At 53.3% G+C, this 26,613-nt stretch overlaps 13 protein-coding genes across 15 annotated transcripts; 4 read left to right on the top strand and 9 right to left on the bottom strand.

The window, feature by feature from the left end:
• The first annotated feature begins 24 nt into the window (after positions 1-24).
• Positions 25-1,910, top strand: H257_01160. 2 transcript variants are annotated; one of them, XM_009824222.1, is made up of 5 exons: positions 25-999; positions 1,055-1,325; positions 1,383-1,529; positions 1,581-1,773; positions 1,817-1,910. In XM_009824222.1, exons 1-4 carry the CDS (start codon positions 35-37, stop codon positions 1,626-1,628), a joined length of 1,431 nt encoding a protein of 476 aa, XP_009822524.1. In that variant the 5' UTR covers positions 25-34; the 3' UTR covers positions 1,629-1,773; positions 1,817-1,910. The 2 variants fall into 2 exon arrangements, with proteins under 2 accessions (XP_009822524.1, XP_009822525.1); XM_009824223.1 differs by lacking the exons at positions 25-999; positions 1,817-1,910 and having other exon boundaries at positions 1,006-1,325; positions 1,581-1,723.
• Positions 1,911-2,078: 168 nt separating this feature from the next.
• Positions 2,079-2,505, bottom strand: H257_01159 (hypothetical protein; the record flags this gene model as incomplete). The annotated part of the gene is made up of 1 exon (XM_009824221.1): positions 2,079-2,505. Exon 1 carries the CDS (start codon positions 2,430-2,432, stop codon positions 2,079-2,081), a length of 354 nt encoding a protein of 117 aa, XP_009822523.1. The 5' UTR covers positions 2,433-2,505.
• Positions 2,506-4,200: 1,695 nt separating this feature from the next.
• H257_01158 (hypothetical protein) lies at positions 4,201-5,577 on the bottom strand. Its single transcript, XM_009824220.1, has 4 exons — positions 4,988-5,577; positions 4,859-4,928; positions 4,641-4,798; positions 4,201-4,586 (listed from the first exon to the last, which is right to left on the bottom strand). Exons 1-4 carry the CDS (start codon positions 5,567-5,569, stop codon positions 4,407-4,409), a joined length of 990 nt encoding a protein of 329 aa, XP_009822522.1. The 5' UTR covers positions 5,570-5,577; the 3' UTR covers positions 4,201-4,406.
• A 452-nt stretch (positions 5,578-6,029) lies between these two features.
• Positions 6,030-10,933, bottom strand: H257_01157 (hypothetical protein). Its single transcript, XM_009824219.1, has 15 exons — positions 10,709-10,933; positions 10,571-10,665; positions 10,264-10,517; positions 10,187-10,222; positions 9,997-10,131; positions 9,771-9,944; positions 9,571-9,726; positions 9,467-9,526; positions 8,807-9,406; positions 8,616-8,735; positions 8,415-8,567; positions 7,484-8,353; positions 7,028-7,432; positions 6,369-6,980; positions 6,030-6,314 (listed from the first exon to the last, which is right to left on the bottom strand). Exons 1-15 carry the CDS (start codon positions 10,906-10,908, stop codon positions 6,108-6,110), a joined length of 4,077 nt encoding a protein of 1,358 aa, XP_009822521.1. The 5' UTR covers positions 10,909-10,933; the 3' UTR covers positions 6,030-6,107.
• Positions 10,934-11,531: 598 nt separating this feature from the next.
• H257_01156 (hypothetical protein) lies at positions 11,532-12,383 on the bottom strand (the record flags this gene model as incomplete). The annotated part of the gene is made up of 1 exon (XM_009824218.1): positions 11,532-12,383. One exon carries the CDS (start codon positions 12,381-12,383, stop codon positions 11,532-11,534), a length of 852 nt encoding a protein of 283 aa, XP_009822520.1.
• A 470-nt stretch (positions 12,384-12,853) lies between these two features.
• On the bottom strand, positions 12,854-14,071 carry H257_01155 (hypothetical protein; the record flags this gene model as incomplete). Its single annotated transcript, XM_009824217.1, has 9 exons — positions 12,854-12,919; positions 12,975-13,034; positions 13,091-13,181; positions 13,226-13,316; positions 13,369-13,459; positions 13,507-13,563; positions 13,618-13,758; positions 13,809-13,892; positions 13,967-14,071. 9 exons carry the CDS (start codon positions 14,069-14,071, stop codon positions 12,854-12,856), a joined length of 786 nt encoding a protein of 261 aa, XP_009822519.1.
• A 190-nt stretch (positions 14,072-14,261) lies between these two features.
• On the top strand, positions 14,262-15,385 carry H257_01154 (hypothetical protein). Its single transcript, XM_009824216.1, has 3 exons — positions 14,262-14,905; positions 14,958-15,158; positions 15,218-15,385. The coding sequence occupies exons 1-3, from the start codon at positions 14,297-14,299 to the stop codon at positions 15,308-15,310; spliced, it is 903 nt and encodes a 300-aa protein (XP_009822518.1). The 5' UTR covers positions 14,262-14,296; the 3' UTR covers positions 15,311-15,385.
• H257_01153 (hypothetical protein) lies at positions 15,316-16,926 on the bottom strand. Its single transcript, XM_009824215.1, has 5 exons — positions 16,312-16,926; positions 15,871-16,262; positions 15,683-15,819; positions 15,457-15,631; positions 15,316-15,411 (listed from the first exon to the last, which is right to left on the bottom strand). Exons 1-5 carry the CDS (start codon positions 16,904-16,906, stop codon positions 15,331-15,333), a joined length of 1,380 nt encoding a protein of 459 aa, XP_009822517.1. The 5' UTR covers positions 16,907-16,926; the 3' UTR covers positions 15,316-15,330.
• An 810-nt stretch (positions 16,927-17,736) lies between these two features.
• On the top strand, positions 17,737-20,234 carry H257_01151 (hypothetical protein). The gene has a single exon (XM_009824213.1). It carries the CDS (start codon positions 17,775-17,777, stop codon positions 19,665-19,667), a length of 1,893 nt encoding a protein of 630 aa, XP_009822515.1. The 5' UTR covers positions 17,737-17,774; the 3' UTR covers positions 19,668-20,234.
• H257_01152 (hypothetical protein) lies at positions 19,829-20,206 on the bottom strand (the record flags this gene model as incomplete). Its single annotated transcript, XM_009824214.1, has 1 exon — positions 19,829-20,206. The coding sequence occupies one exon, from the start codon at positions 20,204-20,206 to the stop codon at positions 19,829-19,831; it is 378 nt and encodes a 125-aa protein (XP_009822516.1).
• Positions 20,235-20,835: 601 nt separating the features above from the next.
• On the bottom strand, positions 20,836-22,153 carry H257_01150. 2 transcript variants are annotated; one of them, XM_009824211.1, is made up of 6 exons: positions 21,915-22,153; positions 21,775-21,854; positions 21,563-21,732; positions 21,455-21,512; positions 21,278-21,392; positions 20,836-21,222 (listed from the first exon to the last, which is right to left on the bottom strand). In XM_009824211.1, exons 1-6 carry the CDS (start codon positions 22,071-22,073, stop codon positions 21,133-21,135), a joined length of 672 nt encoding a protein of 223 aa, XP_009822513.1. In that variant the 5' UTR covers positions 22,074-22,153; the 3' UTR covers positions 20,836-21,132. The 2 variants fall into 2 exon arrangements, with proteins under 2 accessions (XP_009822513.1, XP_009822514.1); XM_009824212.1 differs by having other exon boundaries at positions 21,278-21,512.
• A 263-nt stretch (positions 22,154-22,416) lies between these two features.
• H257_01149 (hypothetical protein) lies at positions 22,417-23,344 on the bottom strand. The gene is made up of 6 exons (XM_009824210.1): positions 23,312-23,344; positions 23,112-23,266; positions 22,890-23,059; positions 22,788-22,845; positions 22,624-22,738; positions 22,417-22,562 (listed from the first exon to the last, which is right to left on the bottom strand). The coding sequence occupies exons 1-6, from the start codon at positions 23,315-23,317 to the stop codon at positions 22,473-22,475; spliced, it is 594 nt and encodes a 197-aa protein (XP_009822512.1). The 5' UTR covers positions 23,318-23,344; the 3' UTR covers positions 22,417-22,472.
• A 254-nt stretch (positions 23,345-23,598) lies between these two features.
• On the top strand, positions 23,599-26,595 carry H257_01148 (hypothetical protein; the record flags this gene model as incomplete). Its single annotated transcript, XM_009824209.1, has 8 exons — positions 23,599-23,923; positions 23,976-24,235; positions 24,288-24,575; positions 24,646-24,805; positions 24,870-25,406; positions 25,458-26,069; positions 26,115-26,497; positions 26,553-26,595. Exons 1-8 carry the CDS (start codon positions 23,621-23,623, stop codon positions 26,593-26,595), a joined length of 2,586 nt encoding a protein of 861 aa, XP_009822511.1. The 5' UTR covers positions 23,599-23,620.
• Positions 26,596-26,613: the final 18 nt, after the last annotated feature.

Below are 26,613 nucleotides of genomic sequence, written 5' to 3'. Positions count from 1 at the left end.
GCCAATGGCCGGAGGTTTTGAATTCTTTTTTGGCATGGCAACGAAGGCACCGGCACGTTGGCGACGACACACGTTGGTGCTCGCATCTGTGCTAGCAGCATGCACTCTTGCCAGTGACATCGCCGACACCAGCCCAATAACGACCACATCTGTAGTTGTCTCGACTCCCACTCCTTCACTTGTGGCGGACGCGGAGGACGACGATGGGTTGGAAGGCCAACACTTTGCAGATGACGACGACGACTTCGTCACGCCCAAGCCAGCATCCAACGACACGACAAACGACGCATTCGATATGCCTGTGCCACCTCCCGTAGCCCCCCCTACTGTACCTCCTACGACTTCCACACCAAACGAAGGTGGAGGCCCATTGCTTCCACCTGTGCTCGTTCCTAGCGACCCATCAAGCCACCCGCGTTCGGATCATCCAACATCTCCAGCCAGTGTGAACACCACAAATGATCCAGCGACAAACGGCTCTGATATCACGATTGCGGCACCGACAACCAGTCCACTAACTACATCGCCGCCGAGCCCGCCAACAACTACGGCACCGACGACGGCAGCTCCGGCCGCTACGGCCGCGCCAACCACCACTCTACCAGCCACAACCTCTGAACCGACTACTTCTTCGCCTCCGACCACCACTGCCGCTCCTATAACCACTGTCGCTCCTATCACCACTGCCGCTCCTATCACCACTGCCGCTCCTATCACCACGATCACGACTACACCAAGTGATGCCCCAGTCACGACAGCCGCCCCTTTGGTCGACTCCCCTGGCGAGAATGAACCTACAACTAAGCCAGTGAAGCATCCGTCGAACGACTTGGCCAAAGGCGGCCGCCACGGTCCGTCCATGACGTCGTACACGGCGCTCGCGTTTGTGGGGTGTTCCCTCGCGTGCGTCTTCATCGTGCTGCGCCGGCGCCAAGGTCGAGCCGCCAGCACCTCCGGTGCCTCCACAGGCCGACCGTCGAGCAGCGGCAACTACGCCAAGTAACACCACCTACTAGCTCGTAGTTGCGATGACTCTTATCATCATGTGTTGTAGGCTGAACAACCCCCACGACCCCGTGGACGACGACGACTTGGACTGGCAGGACGACCCAGAGTTGGGTAGCAGAAGCAACGCGATGGCCGCCCGGAAGCGGCTGTCGCCAGACTTCAACCCATTCTCCCGCAACCAGCCGGTGCCGTCGACGCCCAAAGTGGTGCCTCCCCTCTCGGCCTCGCCGTCCACCCCGCCTCCTTCGGAGCCCCGCGTGCTGCCACGACTGCACGAACCCATCAACCCATTCGCTGTCAACCACGATGTGTTCAGTGTATGTACGGCCATCGATCGAGTAGTAATCTCTAGTATGCTTACCTCATATACAAAGGAATTCAACATGGTGCCGCAAGTGAAAGCATCCGCGCAGCCGCCACCCCTGATCCTGCCGCCCCCTTCGAAACGTCCGCCGACGACCGCCTTCCCGCCCCCGCCGGCTTCCCACAGCGCCATCTTCTCCATGGAAATGGACGATCAAGTAAGTACCCATGGTATTCCTCATTCTAGGGATTGAACGGAATCTCCATAGGCGGAGGGCGACGCCACGGGCTGGGACGAGGACGATTGGACTCACTAAGCTCCAATGAGAGCACACATAAGACGATTAAGTGTATATTTCTGATAGATAACGTTATGCCAAATATGTGCAATCTTTCTTGACGATATATGATGTTTCAGTAATCCTGAATGTGAGAGCTGCATCCCCAGATTCCTCGTTCCAGGTATGACTTATGAGTGAGTATATGCATATAAAGGGTTGAATAGTCGAGTGCGGCGCCGACTCAAGGCCAGCAGGCGTTTTTCAGGTCTTCCCAACAAAGTACTCTGTCGGCATAACAACATTTGAAACCAGTTTATTAGCTCTACACTTTGGACACAAGATATTTATGACACTACTGGTCACCGTATCGCAGGTCCTTGTCGCACGTGGCTTTGAGCTGCTGGTTCGACAGAACTCGTAGGCGGCCGACATGTCCTTGAACAGTTCGCCGTCTTGTGTGGTTTTGGCTTTGTCTACATATCCGAGTTAGAACACGCGATAAGAAACCCAAGCACCTGGATGGTACAGAAGGGCCAGCTTCCGGTACGACTTTTTGATCTCCGCATGGGTCGCGGTGCTGGGCACTCGCAGCACTTGGTAATGAGTTAGTGGCGGGACATAGGGCGGCCTTGGCGGGGCTTGTTCATAGGGGTCCCCTGCATGCTTGTGTGCCTTGCTCCTGTGCCGTGCCTTGGGTCTTCGTTGGTGCGACGAATAATAAAAGTCGTCGTCCCAGCCATTCCGACGACGATACTTGGATCTGTCCCAGTCCTTCTGGACTTGGTCGCGCTCTCTACGAACGTGTCGCAGGTCGTCGGGGGCCACCTTGGCTTTGGCCATGTACTCGTCAAAATCTGCCACGCTTTTCCTTGTAATGATTCTGGGTGTAGTAGCATCTCGCCCGTCGAAGGAGGACCCTAAACCCCACAAAGAGCAACTTGAAAACCATTCTAGTAAGATGATTTCGTACTTGAAGTACACGGGGTGGTATTGTAAGGCTGCGTTGCAGTCTTGGACGGCCTTGTCGTACTGATTGAGTGCCATGTACGCCGCAGCTCGGTTGCCAAGGATCGACGCATTGTACCTGCGGTGGTTGTCGTCCAACGAATACGCCTTGGTGTAGAGCAACTCGGCTCTGCTGTAGTCTCCACACTTGCAGGTCTGCCATCAACTCCCACTTACGCTCATGATGTCGACACTGGTCGGCGCGGCTCAAAGCAGTTGCTGCAACACTTCGAGAGCTTTCTCCGTCTACAACAACCCATGGGGGCTTGTCAAGCACACATCTGCTGTAGAGGCAACGCCCGACAATACAGCACGGCCATTTCAATGCCAGTGACGTTACTACACCCGACGCGCCATTTCGAACCAGCCCTGTGCAGTACTCCTCCGCCTTGTCGAATTCACTACAACACATGTTAGAAATATACTCGATGGGATCCGCTTTGTAGCCAACCATATATTCCCGTACCACAAGGTCAAGAGCAACGTGACTTTCTGCACACGGAGCTCCCGACTAGTCATGGTGATCGGGGGGGCCCACCTTGGTGTCGTTGGCAATTATGTATCGGTTGAATTGCCGAAGGAGTGGCTCGAGCGACCGGACGGCGAGGAGCCCTTCTTGCGACAGCGCTTGGTACTTGTCCAGCTGCGGGCGGTGGCGGGATGGGTCCAGGTCGCGCAGCATCACGTCCACGTGCCGGTACGTCTTCGACCTTGCCCAAGAGAAGGCAGCACTTGGCCACACGTAAATGCGCCTGCAACCCACCACCAGTTAGAACCCCATGTCACAGATACACATGTCAGTTCGACAGCGATGGTTTGTACGGCCGAGTTCGATGGACTCGATGCCACCCTGTAATGCTTCTTTTACCTTACACGCCATCGACAACTAGGATGTCTTTTGCTATCTGCAGTTGTGGTCGACACGACTTTTGCAGCTCCTTCGCCAGTGTGTCGGAACTTCATGTGCGCCATCTTGATGTGGACGTGCGGCTTGACAATGCTTGGCCCCGTTGGATTGTGATGTACCGATGTAATACGTCGAGCAAATTCGCGCTGCATTGGCATCCATTGGCATATCTACATGTGTGTGATACCTTGATTTGGAATCACTACGTCGTACGTACTGTGCACGGAGAGGGCGGTCATGGCGCGACCTGTGTGCAGCGAAAGCGATTGATGTGACGATGCGTTGACTGGGAGACAAATATCAGTACGAGGAGAGTAGATAGTTTATTCTATTCATAGTCTGAATACTGCATACATATATATAGTACTACGTAGTATGTACGAACTGTGTTGCGTAGTACTACGTAGTAGTAGTTAGTACATTCTGGTTTTGCCCAACTTAGCCGAATCAAACGTTTGGATTGGCAGAAACTCTGTTAATCCATCTTCTAGTTACAGTATTAATAAGGGCCCGTCTGGAAACTTTTCAAAAATAATATTCCATTTTTTGGCAAAATGGGATAAACCAAAAATGCTATTTTCAAAATGGAGGTAAATGGAGGTAAATGGTCCATTTTGTAATAATGTACTACGTAGTATGGCATTTTAAACCTCTTCGACGAGTAAATCCCACGTGGAATTATTGGATTTGGGCTTTATACTCTTCAAGACAAGTTTCAATTTTGATCAAATTTGTTGAATTCGGCCCCAAAATGGCGTTTTGGGCCAGAATATTGTAGTATTTCGGGTTGCCAGACGGGCCCTAAGACATTCGATGCTGCTGACGGCTCCAGTTTCGAATCAATTTGACAATATACAAATGACCTTCGATATGCACCATTGACGAAGCACATTGGATTCGGGCTAACTTAGCTGGCCACAATCGACGATGGTGGCGTCGTGGCCTGGAAGCGGTCGGTCGTTCGACGGGTCCGTGGGAAGGATCTCGATGCGTCGAATCACGTCCATTCCTTGAATTACTTCGCCAAACACGACGTGTTTTCCGTTCAAGTTGAGGCACTTTTCCTTGGTCGTGATGAAAAACTATCAAAAGTGTAATGTCAGTCCCTGGCATTTATGTTCATATATATCGTATACCTGGGACCCGTTAGTGTTTGGTCCCTTGTTCGCCATGGAGAGCAACCCCACGCGGTCGTGCGGCAAGAACGACTCGTCCTTGAAGTACCCCCATGCATTTGCATTGGGGGTGCCGTGGTAGATGCTACATCCGCCCGTGCCATCGCCCTTGGTGATGTCTACAGACTCAATATGCATTTCCATATCCCCATAGGAACAGCATATATATAGTACAGTACCTCCACCTTGGACCATAAAGTGTTTCTTGATCCGGTGAAACTTGGAGCCTTTAAAGTGCAGCGACTTGCCCTATGTATACATCACCAACATGTGGCTGTTAGACATGCCCCACACTTGCATTGACTTGCTTTCTCGCCTGTGCAGAGGCAGCGAAAGTTCTCGGCCGTCATGGGCACCACATCGTGCAGCAGCCGCATGACCACTCGCGACACGGTGGCGTGCAGGGCAATGTCAAAGTACACTTTGACGTGGCTCGCGTTGGTTAGCGGTGGCAAATTCTGAGGTTTGGGGCAGTACTTGGCTTCCAGCTTTTCGAAAAGGAGACTCTCTCGACCGGTATACGATGCCACGAGGTTGCCCACTTCGGCCATCTTGCTAGGGTTGTACTGCCGGTAGAACGCTTCCACTCGTTCTTGGAACGACGACGAAAGCGCATTTGATAACGTTCCATTCTGTAATTGCAAAGCTGGAGCTGACCTTTCGGCGCTGACTGCTGCTGCGGGAGCATGAACTTGGGACTCGAAGTCCTGTCGTTTTGCCCGCCATGCGTTTCGGCTTCGTTCAAAATGCGACGACGGCTTTGGTCCACTCTCGACGGATCCTTGCGGTTCGTTCGACTGCATATTCGACCTGGATGCCTTCCATGTTGCTCGAGAGTAGTTGTAGAAATCTCCGGGCGCTGGCATGGTGGTGTCGTCGCGGGTGTCCATTGGCGAATGTTGAATCTTATTGCGCTTCCTTTTTAGCCAATCAAATCACGCTAACAAGTTGTGTGTTGCACGTGCGCAGTGCATTTTGTAGCAATTGCATGTGGTAATTACAAGTGATATTATCTTTGCGCTTGGGGCAATACGATCGTGTGTGAAGCTTATGCTGATGCATCGTGATTGCTAGTTGAAAACTAATCCAACCCCCGTGGACACGCCCACTGGGCGGGTCTCAATTTATGATATCCCCTTGGGGATTGTCACCACTATCGCACTCTTCCACTCTTAGACCTAGCCTAGACTCTCAACTTGCCTCAATAATGCTCCATCTCAGCCAACAACACCACACACGTTTGGTAGCCGCTTGCATTTTCTACCACAGTACAGTATGTCCTGTGGTTGCAACGGAGAAAGCTGTGACGACATGGCAAGGAGCGTTCAAGATGATAACAACTACTGAAAGTGCAATACTAACGTTAGATTGAATTGGTATGGTGAGATCAGTGAGGTTGACATAGTACTATATAGCACGACAAAGAATCTACGTAAGCAAGAGCGTCTGGATGTCCTCGGTCAAAGTGCCGAGCGACACATCGGCGCTGACAGTCGTCACGACCTTGTTCATCTTGATGCAAAAAGCCACCAACGGCGCGTTTTCGGCGTTGAACGCATCCGTGTGAGCATGCACGGCTTCGATAGTTCCCACTCGCGCCAACAACGTCGCCGGGGACGCCGTGAAGTGCAGCAACTACAGACAGTCGCACATTTAGCACATCAACACCTTCAAAACACCAGGTCGTACCTGGTTCACCGCGCCGACGTGCTCCGTCAGGGCCACAACCTGATCGTGGACGTACGGCATCGTGTTGCCCATCATCCGAGGAAACCCCGTGAGCACGACGCGCGTCGACACGGGTTGTCGCAGCACCTCGGTCTTGACCAAATCCACGGTAATTTCCACGTCCACCAGTCGCCGCTCGGTCCACGCCGCTCGGATACGCTTGGCGCGGTCGCTGAACGGAAATCGCTGCACATGCTTCGCGTGCAGCGTCGGCACATGGACGTACACGCAATTGGACGAGTGGGCCGCTCGCTGGAGGGCGTCGTGGAAGCCGCTGGCTTTGTTGCCCACGGCCAAGATGACATTTGGTCGGAACCATGCTTCGAGGTGGGGGTACACGCGGGTGATGTCCACGTACGTTAATGCTTGAATCGCTCCTCGGGGGGCTGTATCTGTAAAGTACCGCGATAGCTGGCTCAATTGGGGCTCCGGCGCGTTCTTCTTTCTTGCTTTGACTTCTTCGTCGGACGAGTAGTAGTCCTCGTCCGTCAACGCGTGCGGCACGGGCATCACCTTCTTGGTCAAGATGGCCACGTGATCAAAATCGACGCCGATAGCTCGAAACGTTTGGGCCTACTCGAGACTTTATTATTGTCTGTGCAATGGGACAATTTTCGTACCTCCAACAGCGTGCGGGGGAACCCAATGAAGAGCACTTTGCGCAGGTTTCGCTGGCGAAGCATCAGACACACCAACTCGACGAACGACCGATCGTCCATGGGGTGGCCTGGATGGGGCCACAGGGTGTCTACGCTGGCTTCGACGTGGGCGATGGGCAGCACGTGCACGCCCTCGACGTGGAAATGGCGCTGCAGCCGCGATACATCCAGGTCCGACACGTCACCCAGCACCGCGGACGCGGTCAGTTGGCTCAAATGAGCGTGTAAATTGGGACCAGTGAGCGTTACCACCGCGTGCGACAGGGCCAAATGCGTCAGGATGTCGCGCTTGAACGGCGTGGCGGACTCGTGGCTTCGAAGGACCATCGACGGCGACCCAAGGGGGCCAACGGAAATGGCTGTCGTCTACATTTATCCACAGTATCAAGACAGAGGATAAAAAACACGTTGGTGAACCTGCTCCACCGTGGCAGGAAAATCGTCGAGGAAGATGCGGCGGTGGTGAGGATGGAAAGCGAACTTGTGCAGCACGCGCACCACCACGTCGTCCGGAATGGGCTCGTTCGCTTGGACTAATTCGTGGATGTGCACGCCGTCGGCCGACCGAGCGAGGATTTCAGCTCGCAGCGCGTCTTTTGCGCTCAATTTCAAGTAGCCCCGGGCCCGCGCGGTGGCCAGGATGGTGGCGTCGTCTCCCCCACTTTCAATGCCTTCGTCGATGGAAAAGGCCACCGTTGGTGCGAGCACCGGCTGCAGAATCGACTGCAAGTGCGTCGACTCGGCGGGGCCATCCACCCACACTGGAACGACATGACCCAGGGCATGGCCGCGCCATTCAAGCGACGTCAAGTTCGTGTTGCGCCACAGGGGATTGGGCTCGATATTGATCAGTTGCGTGGGGGGGAAGCACCGAGTGGTGGTGTCCACGAGCGACACAAAGCCAGCCGAGAGGAGCGCATGGGGGGGGACGTTGATCGTCACGAACCGGTGGACCGTCGGAGTGATGGCGATGGCTTGGGCTAGCAGCCGCACGATCAGGTCCAGTGGCATCGTTTCCTTCGTCCGAGCCATCGTCGAGTACACTCCTGCGTGACCTTTGCTGGCTTCTCGACCGACTTGTTGCTCCACCAGTGCGGAGAAGTCCAAGACGGACCATCGAAAGTGCTGAGCCAAATCATGCCATTGATGGGACGGAATGACGCGGTTCCTGTCGTGGACGAGAAGAATGCGAGGGGAAAAAGCCCCGTGGACGTCGGCTAGAAACATGTGCTGCGTCAGGGCAGTGGCCAAGTGTGGCCGTGGAGGCACGTAGTGGAGCTGGCCAAACTAGAAAACATGATAAGATCCCGTGGCGGGGGTTATAGAATGCAGGAACAAGTATGCTCACTCGGTGAAAGTAGTCGTAGAATTCTCGTTCCCCCGCTGAATGCACAGGGAAGGGCAGTACTTCTGGCACCCCCTCAGTCGCCACGTGATGAGACGGCTGTCTGTCGGGCTCGTCGTCTGCCACAACTGTGATCCATACAAACCCAGCCACATGCTAGTGACATGACTGTCAGTGATTATCAAGTCATTGGATACTACATACGCGTTGAAAGGAGAGGTAAAAGGCCAATTCTGGCGGGCACTTGTCCAGCACGATGCGCTTCGACACACATCGCTTGAACGCTTTGACCAATACCACCATGTCGTCTTCTTGTGTGTCCTTCTACTCTCCCAACGGTGGGTTGTCAGCATCACGCAAAGCTATTGACATTCTCGTGAGGTGAAATACCTTACCTTTTGGAGAAGGACGTCCATGTCCATGTAGTGGTAATTAAAGTCCTTGGCGATTTGCGTGGCGAGCAGCGTTCGATTCGACCCGCGACCAAAGAACCCGACCACATGCAACGCCGCCAAGGGGGGAATTCCCAAATCCGCAGCCTCTTGGCTTCGTCGACTGCGAGGAGGCCCACTTGGGAGGCGGGCGACTACAGCAGTCTCTGGCCTTTCGTTCGTGGCGAAGGTCGCGAGAAACCGACCCAGCCACGCTACGGCCTCCAACCCGTCCAGCTTGGGGTCCTGCTGACAGAGCAGCGTCACTCCCCGCGCCAACGCTTCATGCAGCGTCTTGTCGCGACTCAAGTACTGGATCGGCCTCCCCGCGACCTCCTTGGTGGAAACGGACGCCCCCAGGGGGACGGCGACCGGGGCATGAAAGAGGAGGGAGATTTCCCTGTCAGCGCTGCCACGCGAGTCGCTTCCGTGCGTGGCGTTCTGGGTGCCGTCGATCCCATATTGCCCCCGAATGCTATGGGGGTACTGGTCCTTGGCAGTCTTCGAGTTGGTTGGCCCCATGCACTTTCGCCACGCATACACCGCCTTGACACGGACGAGAATCTTTGGTTTGCACCAACGGATAAGTTAGAGCAATCTCGTTAATGAATCGTATGTACGAACCATAACAACCACGACTTCGCTCGTCATGTACGCCATCAGCTTGTCGTAAAACGCTTTGCCCTACATCATTTGTCATATATTTCTGAACAGCTTATGTGACGGACCTTATGTTCGGCGTAGAATTCCATGGCGTCTTCGCGACTGAAGAGGCGTCGACTTTGCCGGGCGATTCGAAATCCATGCGCCAAAATGATGCTTTGAATGGCTAGGGCATGCAAATTGGCCGTGCCAGGCTTGATAATGGCCAACGTTTGCTCGGGCTACTCGATCGTGTTGGAACTAGTCATGACACTTCAGGAAGTACCTCCAACGCAAAGAAGGCGGGGAACCACTTTTGCATGTATTTGTGGGCCGCCGGAACAGAATGCAACGGAAATACGACGTTGTGGGCCAGCGACACGCCCATTTCCGCTCGAATACTGGTTGGAAAGTACACTTGGGCTTCTACCGGGTCAGCCGACCCCAACAAAAGCTCCAGCTGTGACGACAATATTAAACTAAGGCACCACACAATAACATTTTCATTGTACTTTGGCAGCGATGTCCAGCCCTTCAAGCAAAAATACGACAGAGGTGCCAGTGGTCATGGCCAACTTGAGCTCCGAGTCGTAGGCGGGGTCGTTGGACTCAGCCATGAGCAGCAATTCCTCGTCCGACTCGATAGCCTGCGAAGCATGCAATGCATAAAAATGCAGTGACAAGCATATCAGTTGAACGTACGATTTGTGCGCGATCCATGAGGAAAAAGCCTTCCCGCTATATGTGTTGATTAGAAAAAGTTTGTTCAGGACGCATACCTCAAATCGCACTGATAGCGCATCGACGTAGTTTAATGCTGTGGGTTTAACGATTGCCAACGCCTGCTGCAGCACGGGCGACGCTGTTGGAAAGAGAAGCAGTCTGTCACGAAGGGCACACAACTTGGTTTCGCTCCCGTAGAACGCATTTCGCACGGGAGTAGTCCCGTACACGCCGCGAAGCAAAGGCTTGGGACCCGCCACCGCCTTAGCCTTTGCAGGGTCCATCGGTCCCATCACGACCTTCCAATGCTCTAAGGACGCACGCATATGAACATGACGCCCCAGCAGCAATTGCATGTCGTACCCACGGCGTCGTCGCGGTCTAATTGGAGCGCAATGCAAGGCCCGCTCACCATAAAGTCCAAGACACCTTCCAGCTCAGGGTCTCCCCAAGAATGCCTAGTGCATGCTCAGATGATGACAAGGCAGGTATATGTACTACCTGTATAGTTGCCGCACTTGGGGTTTCGTCAGCTGCAGCGTCCGGCGTTGCTCGATGGTGAACCCTTCCGCCTTGATGCGCTGCATGATGTCGTCGAGGATCGTTCCATTCTTCGATGCATCCCCCTCTCCTGGAGACCGATATCCCGTCGCGCAGTCGGGCTTGATCAGCGCGATCGTCGTCGATTGCGGAGGCGCCATCGCTGCTGGCGACCTTTCGAAGTGCAAGTTCAATTACCGGATAAGCCTTGCTAGTAACCGAAAAACCGTTCAACTTCAGTACTGAATAAGGTAAATATACGAGTGTTGTAGAAGCTGACACTGACGCGTCGGCTTCTACCAAGCCCTGGTACTTTGAAGCCTCAGTGCACTCTTACTGCACTTGGATTCTTGCTACCACTGCTTGCAGTCGCCCATTTTGCGTTGTGTTGTGGTTTTCGCAACTGCTGTTAGGTTCCTTCGATTGCCTTTTGGAAGTACAGTAGTACGCATTATTTGGCCCAATCATCGAGCTTACAGAGTTGTTGTGGGGGGAAAAGTAGCCATGCGTGGTGTTTCATTGGTCGTTTGTGATGGCGCCTGCCGGCGGCGACCGATCTTATGCGACTCCAGACAAGCAACCTCGCGTGCCATGGGTATGTCCTGTGGCGATAGGAAGCCGTGTGCTTGTCTCCGGCGGCAAGAAAGGCGTACTTCGCTTCATGGGACCCACGGACTTCGCCAAAGGGGACTGGGTTGGCGTCGAGCTGGACTGTCCTGAAGAAGGCAAGACCGACGGCTCCGTGAACGGTGTACGGTACTTCACTTGCCAGCCCTTGCATGGCCTATTTACCAAGAAGACACAACTTCAACCACAACCACACGAGGCGACAATCTCTCCGTCTGCACTGGCCCCCCGCCCACCACCACGCCACCAAGTTGGGCGAAAGCGACGTATCACTCGACGAAGTCTGCTCCGGAGAGACACGACGTTTACGTCCGTGCTCTTCAATCCTTCCCTTATGACGACGATCCAGCAGTACCAGTGCGGTCTGTTTGTGGACCTGCAGCCTCGATATGCCGAATGGAAGGCGTTCGTGCAAACCCACTCCAACTTCCGATACAACGTCGCCGCGCCCGTGCGCTACCGATGTTTCTTCGACGACAAGATGCATGTCACGCAAGATTTGTTCCTTCCCGCCGTGTCTGACCATCGGTTCGTGCTGCATGTGGCCATCTTCGAAGGCGATCTGTACGTGGTCCAGCGCTGCATCCGCTGCCACTCCCTTGTGACCCCCCAAGCCCTCACCTGTGCCGCCCGATTCGGTCACTTGCACATTGTCGAGTTCCTCCATCTCAACGCCCAGCATCTTCCTCCATCTGCAGGACACGCCGCCGTCGACGCCGCCGCCAAGCACGGCCACCTTGCCGTGGTTCAATTCTTGATACGTCATCAATACACCAGCAGCCCCCATGCCATGGATGCCGCGGCCAGTCGAGGACATTTGGAAATGGTGACATTTCTCCACACCCACGGCGCCGGCGGGTGCACCCACGTGGCGTTGGACGGTGCGGCGGAACATGGCCATCTGGACGTCGTCGCCTTCTTGCACCACCACCGGTCCGAAGGCGCCACGATCGACGCCATGGACTTTGCGACTCAAAATGGACATCTGGACGTGGTGCAGTTCCTGCATGTCCACCGCACCGAAGGTTGCTCTGCGGACGCGCTCAACTGGGCCGCGGAGGGCGGGCACTTGGAGCTCGTGCACTTTTTACACGACCACCGCCACGAAGGGGCGACGACGGACGCCATGGACGCGGCGGCGCAGCACGGGTACATGGATATTGTCGAGTTTTTGCACGAGAATCGCAGCGAAGGATGCACGAGTGCTGCGATGGACTTGGCGGCGGCCAACGGACACATGGACGTGGTGCAGTTCCTTGTCTCCCGACGGCGGGAAGGATGCTCGGCGGACGCGTTGGTGTGGGCGGCGCAAAATGGCCACTTGGACATGGTCATGTTTCTGTGGATGCATGTCGAACACGTGCGATGCCATGTGGAGGCGGCGCGGCGCGCGGCCAAGCGACACGAGCACAACGCGATTGACCAGTATTTGGAGTTTCAGCAAAGCGAGTTAATGAAACAATGACACGAATATTAGTATTATAACGTGTCGTTGCGTCGGTCAGTGATCAACATGTGGCCTGGGGCGTGGGTGATGGCGAACGCCTACAGGACCAGAAAGCACCAGATGAAGCCACAGCAACGACGGCGACGCGTGTACCGGTTTGCTGGCAAGGAGCACGTTCTGAGGAGTGACTCCGCACGCCCAAAATACGGGAATCTACCAGCATGTGGGGGGTCACAGTTGTGTGAGTGTTTGGTGATTCGTGTATGTACTTCGCCTGGTTGGATGGTCACCGCGTCTCCATATGAAGGTTGGGAAATGTCGGCAATCCCAATAGCTTGAGGATCCCCCACGTGCACAGGACTTGGCTTATTAGTGGAGATATCTACGGACAAACAAAGGTGTACCTTCCATGGACATTGGGGTACCGCGCCGTGATGACGCTGGCTAAAATCGCGTCCTTGGGGGAGAAAGGTCGCATGCTGACGACCAAGTTGCCTATATCCAGCATGAGAGTCTGTCTAGCATGTACCACACTTCAAGCAATCACCTGAAAACACCCCCGCGGGATCGCACGGAAGGTTGGTTTGGTACATGGGCACGTTCTTGCCTTCGTCTTGATGGCGGATGCTCAGCCCCGCCTTGACACATGTCATTCCATCAAACAGCAAGTGTCGATGGACCATACATTTTGAAGCGCATCCTCAAAGCTGAACGAGCAGCCTAGTAAGAACGTCACCAAGTCCTACAACAAATTGTCGTGCTTGACGTGATATTGTGTGATCACGACTGTACTCACGTCACGCCAGTACGGCTTGATGTCGATCACTTCTTCTGTGAGTACGCCGTGCTTGTACACGCGGTACTTAGGCAGATCCGTGCGAATGTCTGAATTGGGGGCGAATCGCCGCATGTCCACGCAACCAGGATCCGACACCTCCTGCTCATGGTGGTCAATGGAAAGGCACATACGTTCGACGAGGGATATACCAAGAGGGGGCAAGGTTTCGGATTGCGCTGACAGAACAACAAGAAGTCGAACGCGTGCTCTTTCGGTAAGATGACTAAATTGGCCTGCAGACATGGGCGGCGCTCACGTGACGAGGAGATATTGGAATCGATCCGCGCGTCCTAGCATCATGACGCACCTGAGCAAATCCCGGACAATACCCCGCCGAATTGGACTGAAAGCTGCCATCGCGGCAACGCAAGCGGAATTGCTCGGGCGTCAAGCTCTTAGCTGGCGGTGTCATCGTCGTTGAAGCTGGCTGTTATGCAGATAATAAACAACATTCATCTATTATGTTTACATCTGAAATGGTTTTGAAAAGATTCATCTATTATTTTTACATGTGAAATTGGGCAATTGGGAGGTTATTTCAAAAATGGATTTCAAATCGTGGAATAAGCATCCGCATGCCACGAAACTGAATATCCGGAATTCCGTCTTCAACTTCGCAATTGGGGCCACGAACAACATGAGCTTGAGCAAACCTATGGCGACCCTTGCGACCGCAACATCCGCTGCCGTGGGAGGATGCACGTCTTCCTTGGCTCTGTATCCATTGGACACGTTGAAGACCAGAATGCAGTCTGAGTCGAAGAAAGATGCAAACGACAAGAAAACGCCGGTCACTTGGGACGTCGGCACCATTTTGTCGCTGTACAAGGGTGTCGAGTACAAAGCCGCGCAGTCGACGATCTCCAAGTTCCTGTACTTCTATGCGTACACTGCCATGTCGAACATGCTCCTGGCGAAAAACTCGACGTCGCTGTCCACGGGCGCGAATTTGGTGGTCGGGTATTTGGCCGAGATGTTCCATTTGCCAATCACCTTGCCACTGGAAGTCGTAATCACTCGCATGCAGACATCCAAGGGAAACGATGGCAAGCACACAGGGTTTGTGCATCTCTTGCAATCGATCTGGGAAGAGAACGGGGGAAAATGGACGGCGTTCTACAAGGGCTTTTCGGCCTACTTTGTGCTGTGCTTGCAACCAGCCATTCAGTTCACCGTGTTCGAGCAAGTGAAGAAGGTGTATTTGAAAGCGTACAAGCCCACCACGAAGTCGTTGTCTGCGATCGAGGTACTCGTCGGTCCCATGGGTACTGGAATGAACATGATGTTTGTGCATATAGGCATTTGTGCTGGGCGCCGCAGCGAGATCGTTGGCCACCCTTGTGGTGTTCCCCTACATTCGAGCCAAGGTCATTGTCCAAGCCAAAGCTAAAGCTGACTCTCATGAAAAGCCCAAGAGCATGCTCGAGATCCTTCAGAACCTCGTCCGCGACGAAGGCTACCCGTCGTTGTACCGCGGTTTGGCCCCCGAGCTGACCAAGGTACGTCGTTCCTTCCATCTGCCTACATGTAAATGTACACATGACACGAATGTGTGCAGGGCGCCCTCTCTTCCGCGTTCATGTTGATGGTGAAGGAAAAGATTGAAGCGTATGTGACGCTGTCGATCATGCTACTCCGCGCCACGAGTTAAAGCAAGTACCCCACTGCATATTAGTCTGTATTAAGAGCACGAAGCTCGTCTACAATGCGACGTTGTGCGTCGGTGTGTCCTAGCTTCATGTACAATTTCGCCTGCGACAGAGTGTCATTCCATGGGTGTCATGGAGGTATAGATACCAGTGTCTTGAGCGTGGTTTTGTCGTGGCCTTCCAATGCCATGGACATCTGGAGCCAAAACTCGGCCTTGTCGTATCGATGCTGTCGAAGGTACGCCTCTCCGAGGCGCGTCATCACATGCGCCTTGTGCACGAGGTTTTCTTGAACGCTTGGCAGATACAGCGCTTGCTTCAGCCTACACCACATACATGAATGTATATACAGCCAACTCAAAAGTGCAAAGTACCATTGAATGGCATGCTGGGGGGAGTTGGCTTTGAAGTGGACGTCGGCCGTTTGCTCGTAAAATGCCAGCAGGGCCGCTGCCACCGCTGCGTCCCCACGCCCCAAGGAGAGGGCATATCCCGCGAATCGTCGGATGTCCTACAAGAATGTCGTAGGTCACAGATACTTGCCGAAATACCAATGTACTACTTCATTCGGATACGAGCAATGGACACTCCACCGCTGGACCAACTCGACAAAGTGCCTCGCGACGGCACCGCGGTTGGTCGAGTCCTTCTGGGCGTCGAGAAAGAGTGCGTCGGCGTTGGCCATTTCGCGCTCAATGTTGGGGGGTATGAAGGGAAAGCGGCGTTGGGCCGCCGATAGCACTTGAATGTCCTTTTCGTTGATGGGCTGCTTCTTCCAAAGGAGCTTCTTCACGCCCGTGATCTTGAGGGTGCCATCGTACAGCTGAAAGAACTCGGTGGGCATGGGCACGTCGTGCATCGTGTCAATCGAGTTGTCTGGCATGTGGAATAGCGGGTAGTACTGGTGCTGCACGAAGATGCCGTTGAACGTGGTCGTGCTCACCAGTTCGTACCCTAACATTACAAGATGATGCTATGTGTGATGCAGTACATCAGGACGTGCCTTTGGCCTTGCCCAACTCGATCAGAGCCGCCAAGGACGAGCCGTGGTACACGGACATGTCCTTGTCTTGGATGAACACGACGTTGTTCGGGATCGACGGGTTGAATTCAATCACGACGACCTTGGGGTGGATCGATCGCAGGCTGTCCCAAATGTGGTAGTCGGCGCCGTCAATGTCAATGGAGATCAAGTCCAAGTTTGACGGAGCGTTGGCGCGTGCGAGGATGGCATCCAGCGACATGGGGCCGTCGAACGAGACAAATGCGTTGATGCACTGGACGCGCGGGTGGTTCGCGTACATGCGGGCCATTTGGTCGCATCGTGGTTTATCCGCTTCGATGAGCACCCCGTGCCAATTCTCTTCGTGCAGCAGCTTCCACGTGTTGGACAAGTGTTTGCCGTCCCAAGCCCCGAACTCCACACACCAACGCGACTCAGGACGCGCTCCAACGGCGGCTTCGTGCTCGCCTATCACGTCAAAGACTCTTTCAATCACGCCATCCTCCCCGCCCTGTGAGGTCACGTTGAACGAGTCCTTGATAAGCCAGTCGTTCACTTTGCGTTGAACGGGCACGTTGCGCCGACACACTGCCATGACGACTTTGAACCAAAAACTGCAGAAAACCAAATCCAGCCAATCACCAGCTACAGTACACATTTAATGTGTAGACCGGTATTAATACAGTATAAGGTATGTAGGCCCGCCTCGCACGATACCGGTAACAACATGCTTGGCATCCCCCTATCAACCCAAGCGGCACATATGAGGAACCTACGATCTGCCCCAACGCTATGTAGTCCTCCTGCCACTTTCACCTTTTCGTTAACGAACCATTCTCAATTGATTTTTGCAATCTCTGCGATTTTTTGACGACGTATATGTACTGCTACATCCACAAGCTAGAACGTACTGGTCATTGTCCATGGCAATCGCTCCTTGTCTGACGAGTTTGCCCTCATGACGGACGATTCCGTTGCGATCTTCGCACGAGGGGTTGCGACCGTGCGCCGTTTCATTGGGTCGTGACTTACATGGCGTTCCGACCAACCAGAATTGGCCAACCAAACACTCAACATTGTCAGAAAGTACGTCGTACGTACACAGTACGTACAGTACATTGGACACTTTAGACTGCAAGAGGTACATGTACATTACACTCGTACACGTACAGCGTACGGGCGTCCGGTGCGAGCGACAGGGTAAGACCGATCTGATTGGCCAAAGCGTTTTGGTGGGGAAATATACTGCGATCTGATTGGCTCCCTTGATTCCGCTAAAATGCCTTCCCAAGATATATTGCGCCAGTCGAAAGGTCAACGTCCAATACCAGCGAGTTGACCTAATCCCTCGAAAGTACTGGCCCCCAGTATTGTATAGATAAAATAAGATAAACAAAGACCTGTTGAAACGATGCGCAGTGAACTTCTGGGTGTAGGAATTGACACGAGAACGTCATCCCGACATGCAAGTCCCTCGGAAGATGAAGGCCAAGAAGAGCGACAAGGACGTGTCCGACGCCAAGCATCACGCCGGGACGATCCAGTTTGAAGCACGACAGGGACGAGAGCGAACAAATTCGGAAGAAACCGCGATGATCCTCTCGAGCATGTGCATGAACAGCAGTTCTGTCCCGTCGGACAAAGCTTCCCTCGAAGAAGGGGCAGGCGCCAAGGTCCACGTCAAGAGAGAGGGAGGCGAAGACGAAGACGAGACTCTTATCAACCCAGGAACGAAGTACATTCCGTCGCTTGCTCGATTCGACGAGGCCGACCGGGCGAAGTACATTTCGTCGTATGCCAAGTTCAAGAACGAAGACGAAGGTGAAGGGTGGAGTTCCGACGGGTCTGAAATCACAAAGCGTCGGTACGTTGCGAATGCCGCGAACCGAATGAAGTACCACGCGACAAAGTTCATCTCGATCGAAGAGCTTCGGGAACACTTCGATCAGCCCATCGTGGAAGTGGCCCGGTTCTTTGGGATTTGCATCACGCTCATGAAAAAAGTGTGTCGTCGCAATGGCATCAAGCGCTGGCCTCATCGGCAAATTCGGTCGTTGACCAAAAGCATCAGCTCCATGGAAGCGGCCATGATGACCACCACCGGTGCCGAGCGCGAAAAGTACGAGGGGCAGATTCAAACGCTCAAGATGAAGCGCGACGCTGTGATTGCCGACCCGAACAAGGAAGTGTCCGTGTCTGTCACCAAGCACGAGTTTAAAGACGAAAAAATGGACGACATGATGCCGAACGACGACAATCTCGACGGGTCCGACAGTTGCGGCAGTCCTCGGCAGGCGGCGCGTTCGTCCGTGGCCAAAGACGACGCGGTGCCGCCGTTTATCCTTCCTGCGACGCGACCCCGCCCCCCGCCGCAGCAATACGAAGCCAAGGGCGGCCGATGGACGTCCCAGGAACATGCAGCATTCCTCGAAGGGATCAAACTGTTTGGCAAGAACTGGCGCCGCGTGGCGCAAGTGGTTGGCACGCGCAACGCCGTGCAAACTCGAACGCATGCGCAAAAGTACTTGCTCAAGACCAGCGCGCACTTGGATTTGCATTTCTCGCTGCTCAATAAAAACGACGGGGACGAAGACGACGACGCCAACCACGCGGCGTTCCTCACGTCGCTGACGACGCATCGAGATCAGGTGGCGCCAACGGCCCCCCCGCCGACTGAAGTGGTCGCCGGCATGGACCGCCTCAGCTCGTTGATGCTCAAAGCGGAATCGATGCACACCCACATGCTGGAGTCGGCCGACACGATTCGATCGCCGTTGGATGCGTTGAACTTCTCGGCGCCGCTGCTCCTGAGCCCCACGAGCTGGAATGGAGCGTCGGACACGCCACATGACCCCCCTGGTGGTGCGCTGGAACCTCCTCTCCGGAAGGTGGTGCTCGGACGAAAGGCGGCCGCCGATGCCTTGGCTGTCGACTCCAAGGACACGAAGAAGCGCAAAGTCGTCGAAAACGACACTGAAAACTTGTCTCCGAACCAAACAAGTGCCGCCGATGTGACGACCGCGGTCCCCACGGAACACTTTGCTTTTCTTGGCTCGTCCACGGATCAGCACAACACAGCGATCACGGACGTTGGTGTGACACCCGACGAGGCGATTGAGGAAGAGCTTGGCGATGCCCCCAAGGTCGACGAACGTGTGCACGAAGGCGGTTCCCCGATGCCAATGCCTTTCGATCAAGTGTCCACCAAAGCACATGAGGACTTGAAGCGTTTCCACGACGAAGGGGGGTCAGAACCACAGCCTGAGGAAGAGCCCAGTGCTCTATCGGACGAGAATTCGTTTGCACACAACACCTTCACGAGCAACGACATGCGCGAGTTTTGCCCACAGATTTAAGCCTAGGAACGTGTATTTATTGCAGTAACCTGTAATATCTGTGAGTCGTGACACACGAGTTGTTGAAGCAATGGGGGACCATGATCGTTGTTGAAGCCATTTAACACAAAGAATCGGACTTTAAACATCTTATCCTCTTCGCGCGCGGCGTCTCACGGATTCTAATGGTGGTGGTGGCCGGCGTTGGGGTTCTTGTTGTCCAACTTGAAATACTTGTTGAATCGCGGCACGTGGTGCACCTTGCCTTCTTCCAAGTTGAACCAGACAATGTAAGGGGAGTCGTTGTGCGAGATACCGACCGCGCGGGTGCTGTTCCACGAAGGGACGAGGATAGGGTCGTCCTTGGAGTTGCCTTGGCTTTCTTCAGACGCGATAGGGTCGCGGTTGAACAACTCAACGCCTTCTTCGGCCAGCTTCAGTTCTTCACCTTGGCGACCCACAGTGATTTGTTCAATGCTGTTGGGCACATCACGAACGATGGAGGAGAAGGCACGGATCGACACCGATCGCTTCGCGACGCTCTTGACGGTGCTCAACATGGTTCCACTAAAAGCTGAAATAGTCACTACCCTTCTGCCAGCCACTGGCGCACCTTGGAAACCTCTAAAATCGCATCTTGTCCTATTAAGTGCGCATTCCAAGCAACGCCCCATGAAACCATAGCAACGTCGCCATATTGGAGACGCACTTAAAATAGTACATACGTAGAACCTTCCAATTTTAATATTGGAAGCTGCATGGCCGTCGCTGATTGGGCCACTGGACCACGTATCTTTACACAAAACCGCAAGAATCGCCCAAAAAAACGACATGCAATCAGGTCCGACGTGCGAGGAAGGAATGGGATGATGATGTTGTCTTGATGGCCACGTTGATCTGAAACCGTGGCTAGATCACATTGGACGTGAACGTACGGTATGAGAGCTACACTTGACCGTCGCAAAGGCCTGTCTACCATGGTGAATGCACATACACTGCAAGCGTGTTGACGCACGCGACTGGAAGAAACGATTGGTATCGATGCTATGTCGAAGCTTCAGTGTTCGTTTACTCTGTCGATGCTTCTTGCCACGACCGTAGGCCATGTAAGACGTGTTTCATGCACGTACTAGTAGTTGCATGTACATGAGGATCAAGATTGAAATGATAAACGTTCATCGGTGGCAGGCGAGGCGATTTCGGCCCATTGGACGACGTGTAAAATCATGGATGGCTGCGCTTGTCGATGTTTAGCTCAGTTTGCATCGAGTGAAACTCTTTACTGATTACCTGTCTACTACGAGTCCTATTCACGCTAACTGCATGCATCCCCACCAGTGCGACGGTCCTAAATTATGAAAAGCGCATTGCTGCGGCAAAGTCGAACGTAAACGTTATACGAAAATACTGGTGCAATGATTGACTTGTTAATGTACTTGTGCACTTCCACGCTTTGCGTACGACATTATGGACCATGTACAAACTGTTACGTTTGCTCCTTTGGCAAAATGAACAAGGCAGTGGCATCGGCATACAAAGTGCCTTCGTTGTCCTCAAGCCTCGCCTTCATAAATAGCTACACCGAGCCGTAAGCCTTTGGATGTCACATGCTGTAGTATGATGTCACTTACTTTTCGCCCTTCGAGTTTGTCGAAGTCGGTGAACACGATTCCAAATATCTCGGCTGGCAGTGGTTTACGAAAATTGACACTCAAATTCGCCGTGAACCCGAGCTTTCCACTTGTCCTACGTTAGTTGTAAGTACTAAGTATAAAATACGTCTGGAACAATATGTGGGAATACGGTACCACATCATTGTCCACCCAAACAATTCGTCAAACACCGTCGAAATGCATCCGCCATGGACTAACTCGAAGCAGACATGAGAGGGTTGACTCGCATGCTGTAATGTGTACCAATGCCAGGATGACCGCACAGTTTGTCGCCAAAGTGAATGACACTTGTCGTGCCCGACTTGTTGGGGTGTCCGTACACTTCAAAGCCTTGGAATTTGCCTGCAATGTTGAGCGAATGGATGTAATGCCCTTCGAGCTGTTCGGCTGGGACTGTCCGAAACAGCAAATCCCTGTGTGATATCGTTAGCATAAACCCACGCACTTCTACATACCTCAAGTTTGTCACGCTCGCGTCTTGTGCCAAGTGGACGACCTTGGAAGGCAAGTCGGCAATTGACAGTCGTTCAAGTGCCTGCACATCATCATCGAAGCTGTAACGACATAGATTACCAACGCTAGTAGGAATGCATACCTGAGCACTATCGTTTTGAGCATCTTTTTGAGTTGGAGCGCACTTGGGAATTGGCGATGCCGAACCAAAGTAGTAATACCCCGCCACGCCCGCGAGGATCACGCCAGCTTCAACCACAGTTCGGAGACTTTGGCCCAACGGTTGGAAATCAACTTGCATGGTATACGTATACTGTACTATTGGTTGGACGTTGTTTTAGGTTATGACATTGCTTGTTGACCAGCGACGAAGAGTCGCCGAAGGATCGCCATCATAAGAGTAGTCACGCAGTGTCATCTAGCGACCCAATCATCGTCGAGCATTCATTCGGATAATGTATCCGGTTGTTTACTCGACAAAGCAAGGTGACCGACATTTGAGACAGGAGCCAATCAAAACGAGTATAGTCTTTCCGTGCAGTCACCCAAATGTTTACGTTGAGGCGTATTTGGCCTTGATTCGGCCTATCCACGACCGTCGATTCTACTCCAACTCGTATAGGTGTACATATACTGTATACACATATCCGACTGTAAATGAGACATATTTACGGTGTGCTTAACGTTACTGTAGTGCTATTTATTCAGTTGGCTTGGGCAAGATAAACAATGTTGTGGCTTCGGCATAGAGGTTGCCATCGTTGTCTTCGAGACGAGACTTCATATACACCTATACACGTCATAACAAAGTTGCATGAGATATGGATGAGTAATACGATATTCCAACCCACCTTTCGACGTTCCCGTTTGTCGAACTTGGTGTAAATGAGGCCAAATGTATCGACGGGTAGGGGCTTTCGAAAGTTCACGTTCAAATTGGCAGTGAAACCCACATCTTCCGTCATCCTAAACCCAAACGTGATGGGGGGATGTTGACAGGCGGTGAAAACAATACCAGAACATCGTCCATCCAAATAGCTCGTCCAGCACAGTCGAGATACATCCGCCATGAACTACATGCGATCATAAGGTCGCATCCCAGGGTTCGTTTGTATACCAATTCCTTCATGGCCGCAAAGTTTCTTGCCAAAGTAAACACTGCTGACGGTTGAATTCTTGTCGGCATGGCCGTACACGTCAAACGCTTCGTACTTCCCAGGAACCGATAGGGAATGGATATAATGCGTATCACTCGATGCCAGGCTGGTGTTGTGAAAGACATCGTCACTAGGTTAATTATGCGTCAAGTCACAGTCACGCCGCTCGCTGAAAGTTTTACCTCATGTTGATGTACTCTGGATCGTTGGACACCCCAATCATTTTTGATGGCAACGGTAATGTGGTACCAGGCGACAGCGTCTCGGCTGAATTCGCTCGGGGTTTCTTTGGAGACGTTGATCCTACGTCGCCGGAGCCGAGGCCGCGCTTCTCCGCCTACGCATGATGGTAACAGCTATGGCACCATAGGTCTGTACATACCGTCATGATTGTGAGTTCGACACGACAAATCCCAAACTGAGATCGTCGGGCCAATCACAATAAAATACGGATAATATCCGGATTTATCGAGTTTTTAAGAATTGAAAAGGCGCGAACCAGAAAGGACATGCATGACCCTGTGGATCACGGTCGTGTCTCCAAGTGAGCATGGATTCATGAGCGGGAACATGCCGCAAGGAAGGAAGTCGCAGCATGAGTCCGACAATAGGTTGAGCCGTTACGTTTGCGGTTGGTGTAACGCAGCGAAACGCTTCGACTTGGAAACCGACAGAAGGTGCGAAGTTGAACATGATGCCCCATGAGCAGCACCACGCTCATGGTGGTCATGGCCGCAGCGAAAAGCCGAGCCCCCTGGATCCAGAGTACTGGCGTGGAATCACCCACTCTGTTGGCGAACCCGTCTCCACCTCCTACGACCAACACTACTATGACACGTATTCTCCGCACTCTGGAATGGCGGTGCACCCCCACCACCATGTAGTCATCAGCCCCATTCCTCATGCACGGCAAGTTTCAAGCGGGGGATTCGACATGCAGGGCAAGTCCATGGATGTCAGCATCTCACAGTCGTTCCATAACCCCCATTATCAGGTAGACAGAAACACACATGTGTGTCAATTTACTCAATACTGTATATGTTCAGGAGGCGCCGCAACTGAGGGAGCAATTACGCCGATGCTTTTCGGCGGTGACAATGGATTTGAGGCAGTTGCTGGGCGCGTATGATCACCATCGTTGTGGCGGTGTGACTGTATCGGCGTTCCAAGACGCACTGAACCAATGCGGTATCTTCCTGTCAACTATGCAGCTCCATGGGGTCCAGCAACGGTTTTACAACTCCAAGATGGACGCGATCGACTACAACGCGTTGTCATTGTTTGTTGCGTTGGATTCGCATGAAGTGTACGTTCGAGGTCTTCCTGTTCTTGACTCACTTTGTCACGTAATGTCATAGGGATGCGATACTCAAGGACATTGCCGCGCATGTGGCGTCTTCCTTTGGCAACATTCGCCAAATGCTGCAGCAGTACGACCCCCACGGCTCAGGCTGTGTCCCACGCTCGACGTTTCAAGAGTTTTGCCGTCGCTTCAGTAGCGTCTCCGACGTTGACCTGCATTGGTTTGCCCAGTCGTTTGTAAGCCCGTACGAGCCGCATATGATCTCCTACGGCCGACTCGTGGATGTGATGCCCCATCCTGCGCCAGGGGGAACGCAAATGAGTGGAGGGCATTACGACCCAAGGTGCACATTTATGTCACATGACAACCATTTCGGTTCCAGGAGCCGACTGAACCCCTCCCTTTTCCCATAGAGGGGCGCCAGTAACGCCCATGTACAACATGAATGCTGCTTTCCCCACGTCGCCAATGATGGCGCGTCAACCATCCCCCCAAGCGGTTCTGTTTTCTCCAACCCATCAACAGCACACGGGATATTCCACCATGGTGAATCATGCCGTTCCAACAGCACAAGTACGCCCTTATGACACATGTTTTGACGCGCTATTGCTATGGAGGATCACACGAGAAATGGTAGGTTGTGCTTCAAAAGAACGGCTGGATCTGTCGCGTATGTGCGCACCAGCAGATTGAAGACTGGGTCACACACTGCGAAATCTGCGAAACGTCCAAACCTCATGGAGGTGCCCGTGGCATCTTCGTGAAGTGTCCCCATTGCAAGTTTGACAATAACTTTGACGCGACCCGGTGCGAGCTCTGCAACCACACAATCAAGTCTCGTCAACACCACAAGAAACACAAAAAGAAGAAATACGCGAGCAGCAGCTCATCGTCCAGCAGCAGCAGTAGCAGCAGCAGCAGCAGCTCGTCGAGCAGCGACGGGAGCCGACGTCGACGCCGCAATCGAAGCCATCGATCCAAAAGTCAAAAGAAACGACGCCAGGAGCATACGTCGCGTTTCCATTCTGGAGAGTCCATTCAAGCCATTCCGATCAAGGGCAACGAGTACGAAACTGGCCGCATTGTCAAGGCGCACAAGGATGAAACGTACGACGTGAAATTCGACACGGGAAAGGTGGAGCAGTACGTTCCCGAGCAATCCATCCGAGAGCTGGTACGATTCATGAGTAGCATGCGTGCAAGATATGACTTAGACAGTTTGTAGGTTCGATCGAAACACCACCAGTCGCCGTCGCATCATCACCAGCCATCGTCACCACGGAAGAGCCATCACCACAGCCACCACGGCCACGACGAGTACCGAGACCCCCACGAGGACAAGCACCACCGTCCATCGTCTCCGCGGAAGCATGCGACCTACGACGAATCATCCTCAGACGCACCCGTAAAGGCAAAGTCCCCTCGAAAACCGAGTCGCCCCGACCCAATTATTACAACCGATTCAGAATCGTCTCGACCCCCCAAGTACAAAGTTGGGCAAGGTGTCAAAGCGGATTACAAGCGCCAAGGCGAGAAATTGGCCGCGGTGGTGGCCAAGGTGCATTCGGACGGCTCGTACGACTTGGAATACGAAACCGGAAAACTCGAGTCGCGGGTTCCCGAATCGCTCATTTCCACAGGACTCAGCCACTCGCCAAAGAAGAAGAAACCTGCGGACGACACAACCACGACGACGTCCGATGAGAAGGTAGTGTTTGAAAAGGGCCAGAAAATCGAAGCAAAGTATGGCGCCAAGTCATCGTGGAAATCTGGGGTCATTGCAAGAAAGCGCGTGAATGGCACGTACGACATCGATTACGACGAGGGAGAAAAAGAGGTGCGTTATCGAAACAGTTGGACCTTTCTAATGCACACAAACTAGTCGGGAGTCGCGACACGACTTATCCGGGCGAGGCCAACTTCCCCCAAGAAAAAGAAGGCGGAAGCGTCCACCGCGGAAGAAGACAAGCCAAAGAAACACAAGTTCAAACAAGGCGATAAAATCGAAGCCCAGTACAAAGGAAAGGACAAGTTTTACCCGGGGGTGATTGCTCGCGCGCGATTGAATGGATCGTACGACATTGACTACGACGACGGCGAAAAGGAAAGTGCTGTTAGCGCCGACTTAGTCCGAGCAAAAAAGTCGTCACCAAAGAAGTCCCCCAAGAAGAAGCAACCCGATGATACGTCCACGGAAGAAGACAAGTCAAAGAAAAACTTCGAACAAGGCGACAAAGTCGAAGCGAAGTGTGGCGGCGAAGACAAGTACTACCCTGGTGTAATCACTCGCGTGCGGCTCAATGGGACGTACATCATTGAGTATGACCACGGCATCACGGAAACCGGCGTGGCTGCCGACTTGATTCGACCGAGAGGGTCTA

The sequence above is a fragment of the Aphanomyces astaci genome, assembly GCF_000520075.1.
Source record: "Aphanomyces astaci strain APO3 unplaced genomic scaffold supercont1.2, whole genome shotgun sequence".
In the NCBI taxonomy this organism is placed as follows: Eukaryota; Oomycota; class Saprolegniomycetes; order Saprolegniales; family Verrucalvaceae; genus Aphanomyces; species Aphanomyces astaci.
Note: the sequence above shows the minus strand (reverse complement) of the source record. Positions and strands in the feature narration are given on the sequence as shown.